A 14688-nucleotide genomic window follows, 5' to 3' on the forward strand; every position below is an offset into this window, starting at 1 on the left:
GATTCACAAGACCAACTGACTCACTGACTCATTCCTGTTGCTATTGGCAAACTAATTTCATTAGTAGAAATATATCTAGCTTATAATTAAAATTGTGGGGGGGGGGGGGGGGAAACAGCCAGTTTCTTAACAAAAGCATTTCTGCTCTGAACTGGAAGAAAAAACTCTGAGTAGAAAGCTCACATCAAGACAATAGCTTCCCAGTTCACAGTAGCATCGCTCTGCTAACATGCTAACAGCACATTTGAGTTACTCACCCCCTCGCTCCTGTGCTGAATTATAGCGTAAACGAATCACTCAGGACTCACTCACCTCCTCATTTAGATGAGAAAATATATATTTGACACATTTGAGGAAAATACTAATAAAATAAAATAAATGTTCCCTTTAGAAATCTTTTTTTTGTTTTTGCTCTTTTTTGCTCTATAAAAACAGTTGTTTTTCTTTTTCAATCACTCATCTTAGCAGTAGGATTAACATGAAAATCCTTCTCGATTCAGTAAAAAGAATTGAATATACCATCAGAATCTTAGCCAAGATACTCTACATAAATTTGGAGCTTGCTGTTCAACCCAATAACTGTCAGTGACTTTGTACCATAGTATAAACACAACATTGAAGATAACAGTTAACCTTACAGTAATTCCTGTATTACTGTAAGGTTCGGTACCTTACAGTATGAAAAAGAAAAGCCCAACAGACAAACCCCTCTGAGCAAGTACTTGGCGACAGTGGGGAGGAAAAACTTTCTTTTAAGAGAAAGAAACCTCCGACAGAACCAGGCTCAGTGAGGGGACGGCCATCTGTCACAACCAGTCCGGGGATTTTCATAAATCACTCAATGGATTAAAGAGCTATTATTTATATCAGTGATAGAAAGCTCCAAAACAAGAACAAGAAGAAGGACAACCTGACTGTTTACCTTAGTTTTGTTCAAGCTTCAAACAAAGCAGCAGTGTATAACCACTTAATTTTAATTAATTGTTCAGTAAACATTGCTCTGAGGGACTGTAAAGACCTCACTCTATTATACAGCATTTCATTATATCTGCCTATCATTACTTGGCAATAGTTCGGAATAAAACAGGGATATATGTCCATTAAATATTTCACATTATTTTACATTTTCCTCTCAACAACTCGCTCTCCTTCATTTCTATCAGTGTTACCCACACACATGTTAAGATCTGGGTAAATGAACAGCTGCTACTGCTGGACCTGTATCTGCGAACGATCCATTGAGGGGGATGTTTTTGGCGTTGCCTGTGTGTGTCCCACTGCTTTACACTCGCTGTCCTGGAGAAGCTCCCAGAAATTTTAAATACTTTCAGTTAGGAGATCAGTGTAGGTGATCCTAGCACCAATGATACTGTTCGTCAGCAGTCCACTTTTATCAAACCCAATTCCGATATTGTGTCACATTGTGAGACGTTTTAGTAGGATCCTTAGCATTCACAGGCCAGCTGTAAAATTTGCAATCTTAGTTTCATTCACATCTTTGACCCATTCTGGGACTGCTTTTCTCTATTTAGAAGATACAGTATTTACCTAAATGTGTCAGGTATACCAGTGCATTTGCTGCACATGTACACTCACTGGAGTCTTGTGGAAATACAAAATGCCCTCTGTTCCTGTCAAACAAAAGCTTTATTCTAAATGACTTGATCTCAACAAGTTACATAAACGTTGTCTTCTCAACATAGACAGTGGTCAGAAATGGTAATTTGAGTGTTTTTTCCAAGGAACGCCCCTTCGACTATACATTTTTTTTAGCTCTGAGGAAAGCTAAAAAGGTTCTCCAAGCGGTAGGGCGGTGGACCACTCAACCTTGATGTTTGCTGTTTTTGCATTGCTCTCCTAAACCCAAAATAGTTTTCTGTTTCACTTTTGTGATTTTATTTCTTCTATTCCTCTTATAACTATTTTATGGCTGATTTTAATATTTATATTTACCAGGCTGAACATCTGAATTTTGATGTGTATGAGAATCCCTTAACCTAACCATGTTTCAGCATTTTACATAAGTGTGGTCAGACTCTTTCTCTTTGACAGACTATTTATGATCATAGGTTATTGCATTTGATGTAAACTGTGCCTTGCCTACTCCTAGTTTTAAGTAAACTCTGTCCATGCGAATGCTTTTGAATGCTCTGCTCACTTCAATAATATTTATGATATGGTCAATCATTTCATTGCCATGTGCTTGAGAACTCTGAACCAAATGCACCTCTAAAGCTCAGCCATGTTGTCCTTCAAACCCCCCAAAAAATCACAGTAAAAATACACTTGTACATAATCTGGTCTTCCATAAAAATTGTGATTTTTTTTAAGTCTTCTCGTGTTATCTTCCTGAGTTGTGTTCCGCCACCTGTTGGGGCGCTATTTTTGGAAACGTTCATGTGGGTTGTATAGGAACACTCGTTGCGATGGCGACCATCACTGAACTGAAGTGCGGTAAGAGCTCACTGCCATTAGCATAATTCATTATTTTGTTTCCTAACTAGTATCCTAATACGATCTCAGATCAACCCACATAATTGTAGATGTTATTTTACAAGCTAGCGAAAAGCTACGAACACTGGCAAACTATAAAACACAGAAACATCCTTACCAGCCTCCATTCAAAAGTTTAATAAGTCAGCTACCTAAATGGCAGTGGTTTTAGGGATATTTTAAGGATGAATCAACCCATTGCCGCCTTTATTGTTAACACCTATAATTCGATTCGGCATAGCTAAACACGTAATATACTTTATTCGATCTATATTTTTTCAGGAAATTTTCGCTGCTCGCCAGCGCTAACAGCTGCTAGCCAGCTAGTTCAGAGTTAGGCTAGTTAGCATAGGGGGAGGACATGTAATAAACATTTTCATAAAAATAAGAACAGATTAATGGTTGAGAATTACTACGATTTAAAGAGTGTGTTGTGAAGATATTGACATGAATATGAGTTGTTATCGAAGCGGTCTATAGCTTTAAAAATACCAAGAATATGTTAAATTGGTAAATTTCTGTACGGTGTACGTCGTACAAAAACATCCCGCTTTCATTCGTTAGCTAAATTTACTGACAGATTCGTTGTACCCATAGGGGTTGTTTAGTTTTCCAATCTGTTATCCTTTTTTTTTTTTTGCTGTGTTAAAAATGTGAATATTTTAGCTTTGAGGGAAACGCTGGAGTCTCGCGGTGTGCTGGGCCAGCTGAAGGCTCGCATCCGGGCGGAGGTGTTCAGCGCCCTGGATGACCAGCGTGAACCGCGACCTCCCCTGTCCCACGAAAACCTGATCATCAACGAGCTCATCAGGGAGTACTTGGAGTTCAACAAGTACAGATACACAGCGTCTGTGCTGACTGCAGGTGGGTGAGGTCCAAAAAAGTGCAAGCTCAACATTTTTTATTTTATTTTTTTTTACAAACTTTAAGAACTGTAACTACTATTATTATGATTATGATTTATTACCTACGACCATTCAACTGCTTGTCAACACAAATGTATAATCAGCCAATCACATGGTAGCAACTCAGTGGACTCAACTATGTAGACTTGGTCAAGACAGTGGCTGTCATAACCAGCAACTATTGTTGAGAAAAGTGAATATTTTTTAGCACTGTTTGTTTTCTCAGAGTCGGGCCAACCCGAAGTTCCTTTGGACAGACAGTTCCTGGCGAATGAGCTGAAAGTCACTGAGGATCCAAGCTCCAAGTCAGTGTAAGTGTAGAAAGCAGGATTTAAGAAATACCAGTACATTCTGCTACTGAACATAATGTTCAAAAATTAGCTGAACTCTTTGGGGAATGTTCAGAGTGGGTGTAACAATTTGACAGTGTCCCCATGAATCCTCATCATAGTTGTGCACTGGCTTGATGACTTGGGAATTTATTCTAATTTAAAAAAATAAAATAAAATAAATTAGCACTTATCTCCATGTACCGCCAGTAAAAACTGAAAGGCGTACAATTTAAAATAATTACTATCAGTCACCTATTTTCCTTCTCTAATGAAAACTTAATTACAATTCTTTTGTTTTTTTATTTTGCAGACCTCTTCTATATGGCTTAGTGTCCCACTTTGTGAACAGCAGTAATAAGGGAGGGAAGGTGTTTCTGCGAGGCGCTGCTGCCATTAACACTCCTGGAACTGATGCCTAAAGTTTGATGATACAGCAGTGACTTACTATGTTGTATCTCGCCTCTGTCCTTGTAGTTATTCAGCCTTTACAGCGTAAAGTCTGTAAGGTCTTGTTAGCTCAGTAATCTTTGTGTCTTTGTTATAAATTGCCAAATGTTCTTTGTGGCCTTTTTTACATTTTGAATTTATTATCAGACTTCAACACTTTATTTATATTAGTCACAGTGTAATCCTAATAATTAATAATCCTAATTGTTTTTGTCATAGTTGAGTTAAAGGATTGAGATTACATTTGTGATGTATTTGGTGTTTCATTTTGTAAATATGTGATATTTTTTGACTGATTTTTAACAGTGTAAAAATAATAAAATCTTTATTTTTATTCACCAACTGCAATTGCTGATCTCATTCTCCACCATATGGTGGCAGTGTCACCACAGACAAAACTGAAGTCTGCTTTTTTCATAGGATTAAACAACTTTCCTATTTTTTCAGTCTTATGCAGCCAATCATTTCTAACATGCATACTAACAGTACTGGGTTTGACTTGTTGGTTGGTCTGGTTCACTGGGGCCTCCCTGTGCTTGCATGTGTCCTACCCAGCATACACACCACATCTCACACTCTGATAGCTACGATAGAATCCGGCCTCACTGCATCCCCGAATTAGATAAACAGCTAAGGAGATGAATGGATGGACATGTTACACTGTAACAGGTCCTAAAAGACCTTACAACATTGAAGATATTGAGAGCAGGACCTTGAGCATAAAAGTTGCAAATATAGCAGAGACCACAGCAAGTGCACTTTAATTAAGCTGCATGCATTAAACAGGCCTCTGAGGCGATCATACAGCTTGTACATTGATATGAAATGTTGCAGGCTTTTCCAAATTTACAAGACTTATTCATTGTGAATGCAAGCACTTTCTCTTTTACAGTTTTCATCATAGGGTGATTAAAGTAGCTGCTCCTCAACGTTGACCAAAATAACACTTTCCTGTGATTGTTTTAGTGGTCATTGTATTGTGTGAAACTAAACCCACCCATGATCCAAAGCTGTGCCCTTCAGTTGCTTATATAAATGAACCTAAACTAAGGTATAATGCATCTTCCAGACTTTATTCTGTAGCTTCTCTCTTTCATGTTTACTTCTTTTTCTCATTTGCTTGCTGCAGCTTAAGAGAAAAGGCAATGAGGTCCTTCTTACCTTGATAATTTTATTTTATCTGACCCCAAAGACCACAAAACAACAACAGTAAATCAACAAAACTTAATTATATCTATGTGTATACTGTGTGTAGCCCAGATCCCACGCTAATTATGCACTGCGTCGAGCTTTTCACATAGTTTCTCACCGTTTTAAGGAACTTGACATTTTTATCTCAAACTTAAAGCCCTAAGTTTCTGGAAGTGATTATCTACTGAGGCAGCCTTTTATTTCTTATCCTGATTACTGATGTTGGGCACTTAGTTGCACTGTTTAAACCATTTGTAACCTGCTCTACGTCTAAGTTATTTTTAGGTTATACACATTTGTTTCTGCTCATCATAGGTCTCAGATTCATCCACTGAAACAGTGAAGTGATAATACTGAGCACATGGTGTATTATCTTGAATTTGGCCACAAAATGATTGATGTACCTTTAGTGCAGCTTGTTGAAGAGCTTAACTGTCTACGGTGTCCTAATTTATTGTTTCCTAGTATCAAATGAAAATAGCGCTATGTCTTTGTTCGTCTGAAAATGTCTGAATTTACATGGTTTTACAAAAACAAACCTGATTTTTCCTTAAAGCTGAGGTACTCAAATACCTACTTCACTGACATCTGATATATCCATTCTCTTTAAAATGCCTTTACAAGCTCCTGAAGTTGAACAATGACATGATTGTTCAATTGGCAGCTTGCCCCATAATTGGTAGCATTTCTTCTCCACTGTATAAATTAGTTGTATGCAAAACAGGCAGCTGTATAAATAGTGTTAAATGCAGTGATCCTTTGACTGCTGCAGACTGAACTGACGTTTGCCTCTGTGCTTAAATTAGAATGCAATTGCATTCCTTGGGGGTCAAACATATCCATAAACATGTTTTCTCTCCAATAGATGACCATCTATAGACATGAGGATGAAGAAAAAATACACATGAAACATGCTGTATGTACGAGATCTTAATATGATTAACATTTGATTTCTAAGTGAAAATCCTGCTTAGGTTTATTTCATTTGGAGTGGGATTTTGCCATCATTCACTCAGAGGTTTAAATCCATGTTCACTCCCGCTGTCTCCTCCTTAAAGGTGTGTCAGGACAAAGTTTAGAACAGATTAACTTTCAATACAAATAAATAATAATCCTTCCTTCTACCTTCATCCATTATTATGGCTCTTATTCTGGAAAATGATCCTGTTATACACTGTTTAGTTCAGAGGGAATCCCAAGTCTCTGTGTACTTATTTCAAAGGCATTAGCCTCAAGCTGCAAATTGTTAATTTCATATTTTATCTCACTAAAAATAACAAGAAAATAACAAGTCTTTCTCTTGTGTGCACTAAACAGAAGCTATAAACCAGTTGTCTGTCACAGCTAACTGCAGGTAAATAGAGTTAGAGTTTGGAGCCATAGGAGTAACTTTGTTTGAACAACCCTGTTGCTATTGAACCATATTTAGTCACTGGAGCTTGGGGTGGTTGCCTGTGCTAGACTTTGAAAGTAACACAGAAAGCTGCAGAGATTCCATACAGACGCCATTCTCCTTATATGGCACACACTGCAACTTCTCTGTTCAGTGTATCTGTTCCTCTTTCCCTCCTCTTCACTCTTCATCCCTCCCACTGCCTGTCTGTGCTGATTTTTTCAACCCATGGTCCTTTTCCACGAATGCCACCCCATCTCCTTGATGTTGGCCAGAGGGAACCTGAAGGCCCTTAATGTTGGTCTTAGGTCTGTCATCAGTTTTTACACAAACAGACACACACGAACACAATGCTATGTCTCTGGCGCAGTTATCAACCAGCAGTTTGATTTACCGGGACAAACAGAAAAGTGTCCTTATAAAGGAAGTTCCATTGGAAAGAAGCTGCACACAGGAGGGATGCAGCAGGACAGGGGAGGAGCTGTTTGCTGTGTGTGTAGCAACAGAAAGATGGGATGTGCACACACACACACACACACACACACAAAGAAACTCACATTCATTATGCGAATTATGAGTTATGTACTGGTGGGAAACTCTCCAGGGAGGTTACAGTAAAAGGGGATTCCTATGCAGGGGACAGCTGGTTTTCCTTATGAGGAGTGGGAACGCATTGCATAATCTTTAAACCCTAGAACGTGTAGGAGTGAAGCACACAGTTTTATAATTATGATTCCTGTTCATTTTTTCCCACTGTTTAGCCTTATTAGATTCAACTCAGAGGTGTGTGGAAATAAATAATACAAAATAAGGAGGTAAAAGCCCAGATTGCAATTTGAAATAATATTTTATTAGACTGCAGTTAAATTGTCTAAATTGTAAAGACTTTCTTGATTGCCTTTGAATAAATTCTTTGAAACATGACACCTGTAAATTATGTTAAAAAGGTTTTTCTACAGGGAAAGTACATAGAAATACATTTTTATTATATTGAAAATGTACTGCCACAGACAGAAGACAACTCCATCCCACACATCCACTCCTACAGCCATTGTAGAATAACACATACATCACCTAACATGCATGTCTTTAAACAGTAGGAACTGGAACACCTGGAAGAAACACAGACATTGAGAGAACATACAAACTGATAACAACAGTTAATTATGATTCAAGGCGCCCAATAAACGCTTGGCTTGATTAGTGCTGAATTACTAAATATTTTTGAACCAACTCTTTCCAAAGAAATTAGTTAAGACAGCAAGTGATAGCATGTTTTTAAGATTAGACTCAAATTGAACCAATTATTCGGCTTCTGTGTTTATTGTGGGTCCAGCTTTTATGATTCAATTAATGGAAACAACAAATCAAGTCATGAAATGTTCCTAAAATCTGTCATGATGCATAAAGAATAAACACATAAATTCAAGTTGAGCCATGCTGTTTACCTACAAACACACATTTGGCTTGTCCATCTACAAGAATGTAAAGTAATTGAACTAATTCTTTGGACAGGAGGGAGAGGAGAGGATGTTCCCTTTGGTAAGGTTATACTATTACACGTTTTCTTTTATATTTTTTAATATAAACTGCAGTTACTTTTAAAATATCAAGGTTTAGTTATCTAGTTTTATACAAATGATCTCATTTTAATTAATAAAAAACAAGTTATTATTTAATTTAACACAGTATCACTGACACTAAAATATCTAGTGTGTGAGAATTTGAGTTAATCGGTCTATTAATCTGAATAATGTGCTTATGGTAGACTCATAACCAAGACGTAGAATGAACCTTGCTGTGTTACATAGGCTTGATTATTTTTCGGGGTATTTTAATGTAGTTTGGCTCATGATGTAGTTAATTTTAACGAGAAGTTCTATATCAATTTGGATCATTTTATTTATAAAATATGTCACATGTATAAACGTGTTGCACATTAAAATCTAAAAAAAAGGTCTTGTAACATAAATGTTGTGGATTTAGATGTACTGGATTTGTTAGCTGCAGTAAATTTCAAGATATTAAAAAAAACTGATGAAACTGTATTACACGCCAATTTATTTTACAGCCATAACCTGACCTCACAGCCCGTGTGTGCGCTAGTCTTACACACAAACATGATGTCTTTGTGCTGGAACAGTAAGCATGGAGATTAGGGAGTTATGGTGTTTTCCATTTTACTGTTGACTGTTATATATGACCTTTTAATCCTCTGCTTCTCTGTCAGCAGCACCCTCCACTCCATTCAGCGCCTTTTCATTCATCTTACATCCCTGTGACTCCTCGAACCTGCTGGTGTCCGCAGTGCGCATGTCCGTTGCCTCCGCAGCCCCGCTGACAGATGTAGACTGCAACTGGACGATGCTGCAGCTGGAGGAGGAGGGTCCCCTCGTACAGCTCCACCTTCGCGCAACAGTCCGCAGTTTAAATAGTAAGGCTTTGAAATTGACGAGGGTCATTTGGACTGTTCGCTTTTGGAGTACCTCGTCAACGCCGGCTTCTCCAAACTCCAACTTTCCAAAGCCAAAGCTCCCCTGAACACCCGTTTCTTCACATTATGTAAGTATATCCTTTAGTGGAAGCGTGCAGCGGCGGTCATGAAGTGCACCTGTCAATCGGCATCCCCTCATAACTTTAAATGCGTTTAAGGAAGAGGGAGTCTGCGTGTTTTCCTGTAGATAATGGCGGTTGCAGAGCTTTATTGTGAACTTTGTAGCTACTATGAAAAATTATTTTAAAAATATGCTTTAATTAATGTTTTATGGTAGCCTAGCATATGAGTTTTATTCATAACTTCTTCTGACAGTTAAAAGCAATGACATAGTTTACGTATCTGGGCGTCAGCTCATTATGTAATTATACATCTCCTGTATGCAAACACTTATTTGTGCATTAGATAAAGTGCAACAGACGACGTAGTATTATTGTTAAGTTAATCAACTACAGTTAATACTGTAAAAAAATACATATATTAAATAAAACTGTAAAAAGTATTCGCGATCATAAGGAAAAGGGGAAAGGTCTGTCTATCTAAGAACCACATCCCACTGACCACTGAGTTTCCTGTTTTCCAAATATGGTTGTATTGGGCTGCATGTATATCCAGTATGTTTTCCCTGAAGATGCAGATAGCACAGACTCGTGACAATTTTCACATACAGCTAACTAATCTTGTCATGATTGGTTTGGAGGAGTGATGGACTGATTTTTATATAACACTCTTCTGCTCTCCTGAGGCACTCAAAGCGCTTTATACATGCCTCATTCACAAATTCATACAAGCCTTTTTCTATGATTAAGCGCTTTCTGTCTAACATTAACACACATTCATAGCAACTTGGGGCTAGTATCCTGCCCAAGGATATTTGGCATGCAGACATAGTCTCCCTTCTGTTTTATTTCAAGGGCTTTCACTGTCATAACCACACAAGCTAATGGACAGTCTAATAACTGAGTATTTCAACTCAATTATATATATGTAAAACTTGGATGCAGCTTTAAACAGATTAATTTTGCCACAGCATCACAGGTTTCTGGATGAACAGTTAAAGGAACAGTTTGGCAAGCACTGGGATATTCCTGGTCAGAAAATAAGAGGAAACACTTCCTGGAACAAGTCAAGTGTATATTTTAATAAATTCAATTAAACTATTTTCATGTTTTAATAGCAAACATTGAGCAAAGGCCTGGAAAACCTGATGCATCTGAGTTTATTGATAAAAGGATAACAGGAAGAAGAGAGAAAAGTTGTAAAATTGTCAGCCACTCGGTCAGCCACAAATAGAAAGGTCACTTAGTCTCCTGAGTGATATTTCCACTTGTTTATTATTTTTGATAGAGACTCTGGAATAATGATCCAGTTTATTGGTCTCATCACAAGTTTTATTTTTAGCCTTGGTGTGATATTTTTGACAAACTAGAACCGAGACAATACTGATTTGGTTTGATGATTACACAGGAGAGAGTTTAATATTATATTTAGTGGTTAAAGTTATGACAGATCAATAATACTGGATTATGTGTAGTTTAGTCTCATGGCGAATAAAGATGCCAGAGATGACAAACCATCGTCGTGACTGTGAGACTTTTCCCTCTGAACCCTGTTCTGTCTTCAAGATACACTTACTGAGCACCAAACTGTATCAACACCACAGAAAGTGAGAGTGGACTCCACAACTATTAAGCATTAACTCAAGTTGGTGAGAAAGGTTAAAGAGAGTGAGGAGGAGCAACTTGATTGGCTGCACACACTTAAGTATACGGGGAGTGTCAGGAAAAGTTTGTTTACATTTATCTGCAGAAAATCACCAGATCATCAGAGGGTTCCTTCCTTGTTTTCTCAGACGTGTGCTTGACTTACTGCTTTCATCCACTGACATATAGACAGTGTTTGCTTCTGCTTCAAGCTAATACTTTTACAGTATATTTTATAGTTTGTTTGTGACTTAGTTTGTCTAAGACCAGGATTTCATATATAAGCTATCTTAGGTTAGAAAGTAAAACATTTTTTCCACTTAAAAACTTGCAAACTTGTTTCATTTTATCCATCACATTATGGTTTTATAGTTATGTAACAGTCCCTAAATTAGATCTAATGGGTTCCGTTTTTTTAATAACACTTGAAAAGAATTAAGTGCATGTACATTTACTCTACATATTTCTGTTAGCATTTCACATAAGCTCGGGAATGCTCCTTTTCAGACATGACTGAGTCCCAGGCACCTGTTCATGATTTAACCAGTGCATTTAAAAATGAATGCTACTATGGCCCCGTGTGAAGCACGATTGTTAAAGCTCCGGGCCCCCCTCAGGCTCTCTGCCTTACTGTTATCATTTTGGAGTAAACGACAAGGCCGGCAAGAGACATACTATTCCCTATATGGGCTTTGTTTGGGAGTTCACTTGCCTTGCTGTTTAGGTCTGCAGAAAAGAGCCCTGCTCCAGAGAAGGGGTCCATATATGGTCATCACAGCACGAGACTGAAGCCTCAAGCAGGAGACAGAGAGAGAGTAAGAGAGAGCAGGAGAGAGAGAGAGATGCAGAGTGAAAGACCGGAAAAAATGGATGTTGACAATTAAGCACTGACTTGACTGAGTATAAGTAAATGCCAGCAAGTATTAATGGTTTAGAGTTATTTGAGATAGAGCTGTTGACAAAACGTAGCGGTCTTTGTTGCTGAGTTAATTAAAATCAATTTCCCAGCCTCAGTCATTGGATCTACAGTAGGGAGGGGAATTGTTTGAGCTCTTCCCTTGTGGTGTGTGAGAGAGACAGGGAGAGAGTGCAGGGTCGAGAGGGGGGTGGAGGTCTGTGAGAATGGCTGCACTCTGGAACTCCCCGATAGATGAAGCATATTAACTCCTTGGGTTACGACCACAAGCAAGGAGGCAAATTTATAGCATGTCTCCCACTAGGACTTACTCATTACTTGACACAGGGTTTTGCTATCTATAGGCCCAATCAGGTACTTCCAGTACCTGCAAGTGATTATTGTCTCTTACTGACTGCTGCTACTGACTTTCCGTTGCCTCTTTTCTCCCTTACTTGCATTCTTTCTGTCATCCATCTTTGTTTTACTTACTGCTCCCTCTTTTCTAACATTCAGTTAATTTTTTGTCATCGACAGCTGGCCCTTCACCTTAAGCCAAGATGTCCACGAAGGCCCCTACCGAGGATGAGAAGTTCCTCTTTGTTGACAAAGACTTCCTCAACAGCCCGATGGCTCAGGCTGACTGGGCAGCCAAGAAGTTGGTATGGGTTCCATCAGAAAAGCATGGCTTTGAGGCAGCTAGTATAAAGGAGGAGCATGGCGACGAGGTGCTGGTGGAGCTGGCTGATAATGCCAAGAAGATAACAGTCAATAAAGATGACATCCAGAAGATGAACCCTCCCAAGTTCAGCAAGGTAGAGGACATGGCCGAGCTCACCTGTCTAAATGAGGCCTCTGTGTTGCACAATCTTCGCGAGAGGTACTTCTCTGGGCTCATTTATGTAAGTATTTACTAAAAACAAGCGCATGCTCACAAAATAGTTTATGCCTTATTCTTATGGCAACTTGTTGACTTTGTTATCCCTTTGTTATTTGGATTGGGATGTACAAACTCTGACCCTAAATAAAGTACTAGAAAAATGATGACAAACTATGAATTTCCTCAGATTATTGTACTTTTTACTACTACTACTACTACTACTGTCTCGTTCTCTGGCAGAAACAAGCATGCAAACTGTGCAAGTTGTCCTTGTCTCACCTTTCTTGCATTCTCTGCTCTCAGACATACTCTGGCCTGTTCTGCGTGGTGGTGAATCCTTACAAAATGCTGCCCATCTACTCAGAGAAGATCATTGAAATGTACAAAGGAAAGAAACGACATGAACTACCCCCTCATATCTATTCCATCTCTGACAACGCCTATAGAAACATGATGCAAGGTAAGATGCTTACTACAAAACTCCTCTTGTGATGTAGATGCTTTCATACTGCAAAGACATGTTCCTACCCATGTTAGCTCTGTAATGGGGCTTTTTTATGTTATCTATCCAAAGTATACAATAGAAAAAGAGTCTTAGGCAACCCTTTCTTTATGTTTTGCTTCCAAGGAGCCAGACTCTAGTATTTTTAAAAGTGGTTCTCCAAATCAAATCAAATCAAATCACTTTTATTGTCACATCACATGTGCAGGTACATTGGTACAGCACATGTGAGTGAAATTCTTGTGTGCGAGCTTCACAAGCAACAGAGTTGTGCAAAATACAATAATGTAAACAAGCAAAATACAAGAATGGCTACATCTGAAACTAATAAATATATGTACAATATATAATAGTATATGCATTTCTGGATGTGTATACTAAATATTTTTCTACGTGTGTGTGTGTGTGTACACATATTTTACAAATTAAATAGAGTAAACAATAAATAAAATATATAAAATAAAATATACAGAGTGAGACATGTGCAAAACAGTGGCGTTACTGTACAGTATGGAGTGCATAATGTTAAAGTTCCAGTAGTGAAGCTGAGGTGTCTATGAAGTGTTCAGCAGTCTGATGGCCTGATGGAAAAAGCTGTCTCTCAGTCTGCTGGTACGGGACCGGATGCTGCAGAACCTCCTTCCTGATGAAAGTAGTCTGAACAGTTTATGGCTGGGGTGACTGGAGTCCTTGATGATCCTCCCCGCTTTCCTCAGGCAGCGCTTCCTGTAGATGTCTTGGAGGGAGGGAAGCTCACCTCCAATTATCCGTTCAGAGCACCGCACTACTCGCTGGAGAGCTTTGCAGTTGTAGGCGGTGCTGTTGCCATACCAGGTGGTGATGCATCCAGTGAGGATGCTCTCAATGGCACAGTGATAGAAGGTCCTGAGGATGCGGGGGCTCATGCCGAATCTTTTCAGTCTCCTGAGAAAGAAGAGGCGCTGCTGCGCCTTCTTCACTGTTTTGTTTGTGTGTACTGACCACGTAAGATCCTCAGCCAGATGTACTCCAAGGAACCGGAAGCTGCTCACTCTCTCCACAGCAGCGCCGCTGATGGTGATGGGGGTGTGTACTTCTCTGCACCTCCGGAAGTCCACTATCAACTCCTTTGTCTTTGCGACGTTGAGGGTGAGATGGTTGTCTTGACACCAGTGGGTCAGGGCGCTGACCTCCTCCCTGTAAGCTGTCTCATCACTGTTGGTGATAAGACCCACCACTGTAGTGTCGTCCGCAAACTTCACAATGATGTTGGAGTTGTTAGTGGCCGTGCAGTCGTAGGTGTAGAGTGAGTACAGGAGAGGGCTCAGTACACACCCCTGTGGAGCACCAGTGTTCAGTGTGACGGGGGATGAGGTGATGCTGCCCAGTCTGACCACTTGGCGTCTGTCAGACAGGAAACTAAGGATCCAGCTGCAGAGGGAGCTGCTCAGTCCTAGATCCTGCAGTTTCCTGT

General features: G+C 39.1%; 2 protein-coding genes across 5 annotated transcripts in view; both read left to right on the top strand.

Annotated features, from left to right (window-relative positions):
- The first annotated feature begins 2364 nt into the window (after positions 1-2364).
- cep20 (centrosomal protein 20) lies at positions 2365-4619 on the top strand. The gene is made up of 4 exons (XM_085410616.1): positions 2365-2454; positions 3160-3357; positions 3625-3709; positions 4041-4619. The coding sequence occupies exons 1-4, from the start codon at positions 2427-2429 to the stop codon at positions 4147-4149; spliced, it is 420 nt and encodes a 139-aa protein (XP_085266742.1). The 5' UTR covers positions 2365-2426; the 3' UTR covers positions 4150-4619.
- A 4504-nt stretch (positions 4620-9123) lies between these two features.
- Positions 9124-14688, top strand: part of myh11a (myosin, heavy chain 11a, smooth muscle) — a 32431-nt gene continuing 26866 nt past the window's right edge. Inside the window, exons 1-3 of one of the 4 annotated variants that reach the window (XM_085410621.1) lie at positions 9124-9323; positions 12391-12755; positions 13037-13193. In XM_085410621.1, coding sequence (XP_085266747.1) covers positions 12414-12755; positions 13037-13193 — 499 coding nt within the window. In that variant the 5' untranslated portion in view covers positions 9124-9323; positions 12391-12413. Of the gene's footprint in view, positions 9324-12062; positions 12229-12390; positions 12756-13036; positions 13194-14688 lie in introns of those variants that run through there. The other 3 variants (XM_085410618.1, XM_085410620.1, XM_085410619.1) reach the window with 3 other exon arrangements.

The sequence above is a fragment of the Rhamphochromis longiceps genome, linkage group LG6, assembly GCF_057381845.1.
Source record: "Rhamphochromis longiceps isolate RC_006_pf linkage group LG6, R_longiceps_female_GT1.1, whole genome shotgun sequence".
Classification (NCBI taxonomy): domain Eukaryota; kingdom Metazoa; phylum Chordata; class Actinopteri; order Cichliformes; family Cichlidae; genus Rhamphochromis; species Rhamphochromis longiceps.

Bases quoted from the DNA above. Each gene is read 5' to 3' on its own strand.
- cep20 (XM_085410616.1), top strand. From the start codon at position 2,427: ATGGCGACCATCACTGAACTGAAGTGCG. The intron at 2,455-3,159 runs GTAAGAGCTCAC...TGAATATTTTAG, and splicing joins CATCACTGAACTGAAGTGCG to CTTTGAGGGAAACGCTGGAG. The intron at 3,358-3,624 runs GTGGGTGAGGTC...TTGTTTTCTCAG, and splicing joins AGCGTCTGTGCTGACTGCAG to AGTCGGGCCAACCCGAAGTT.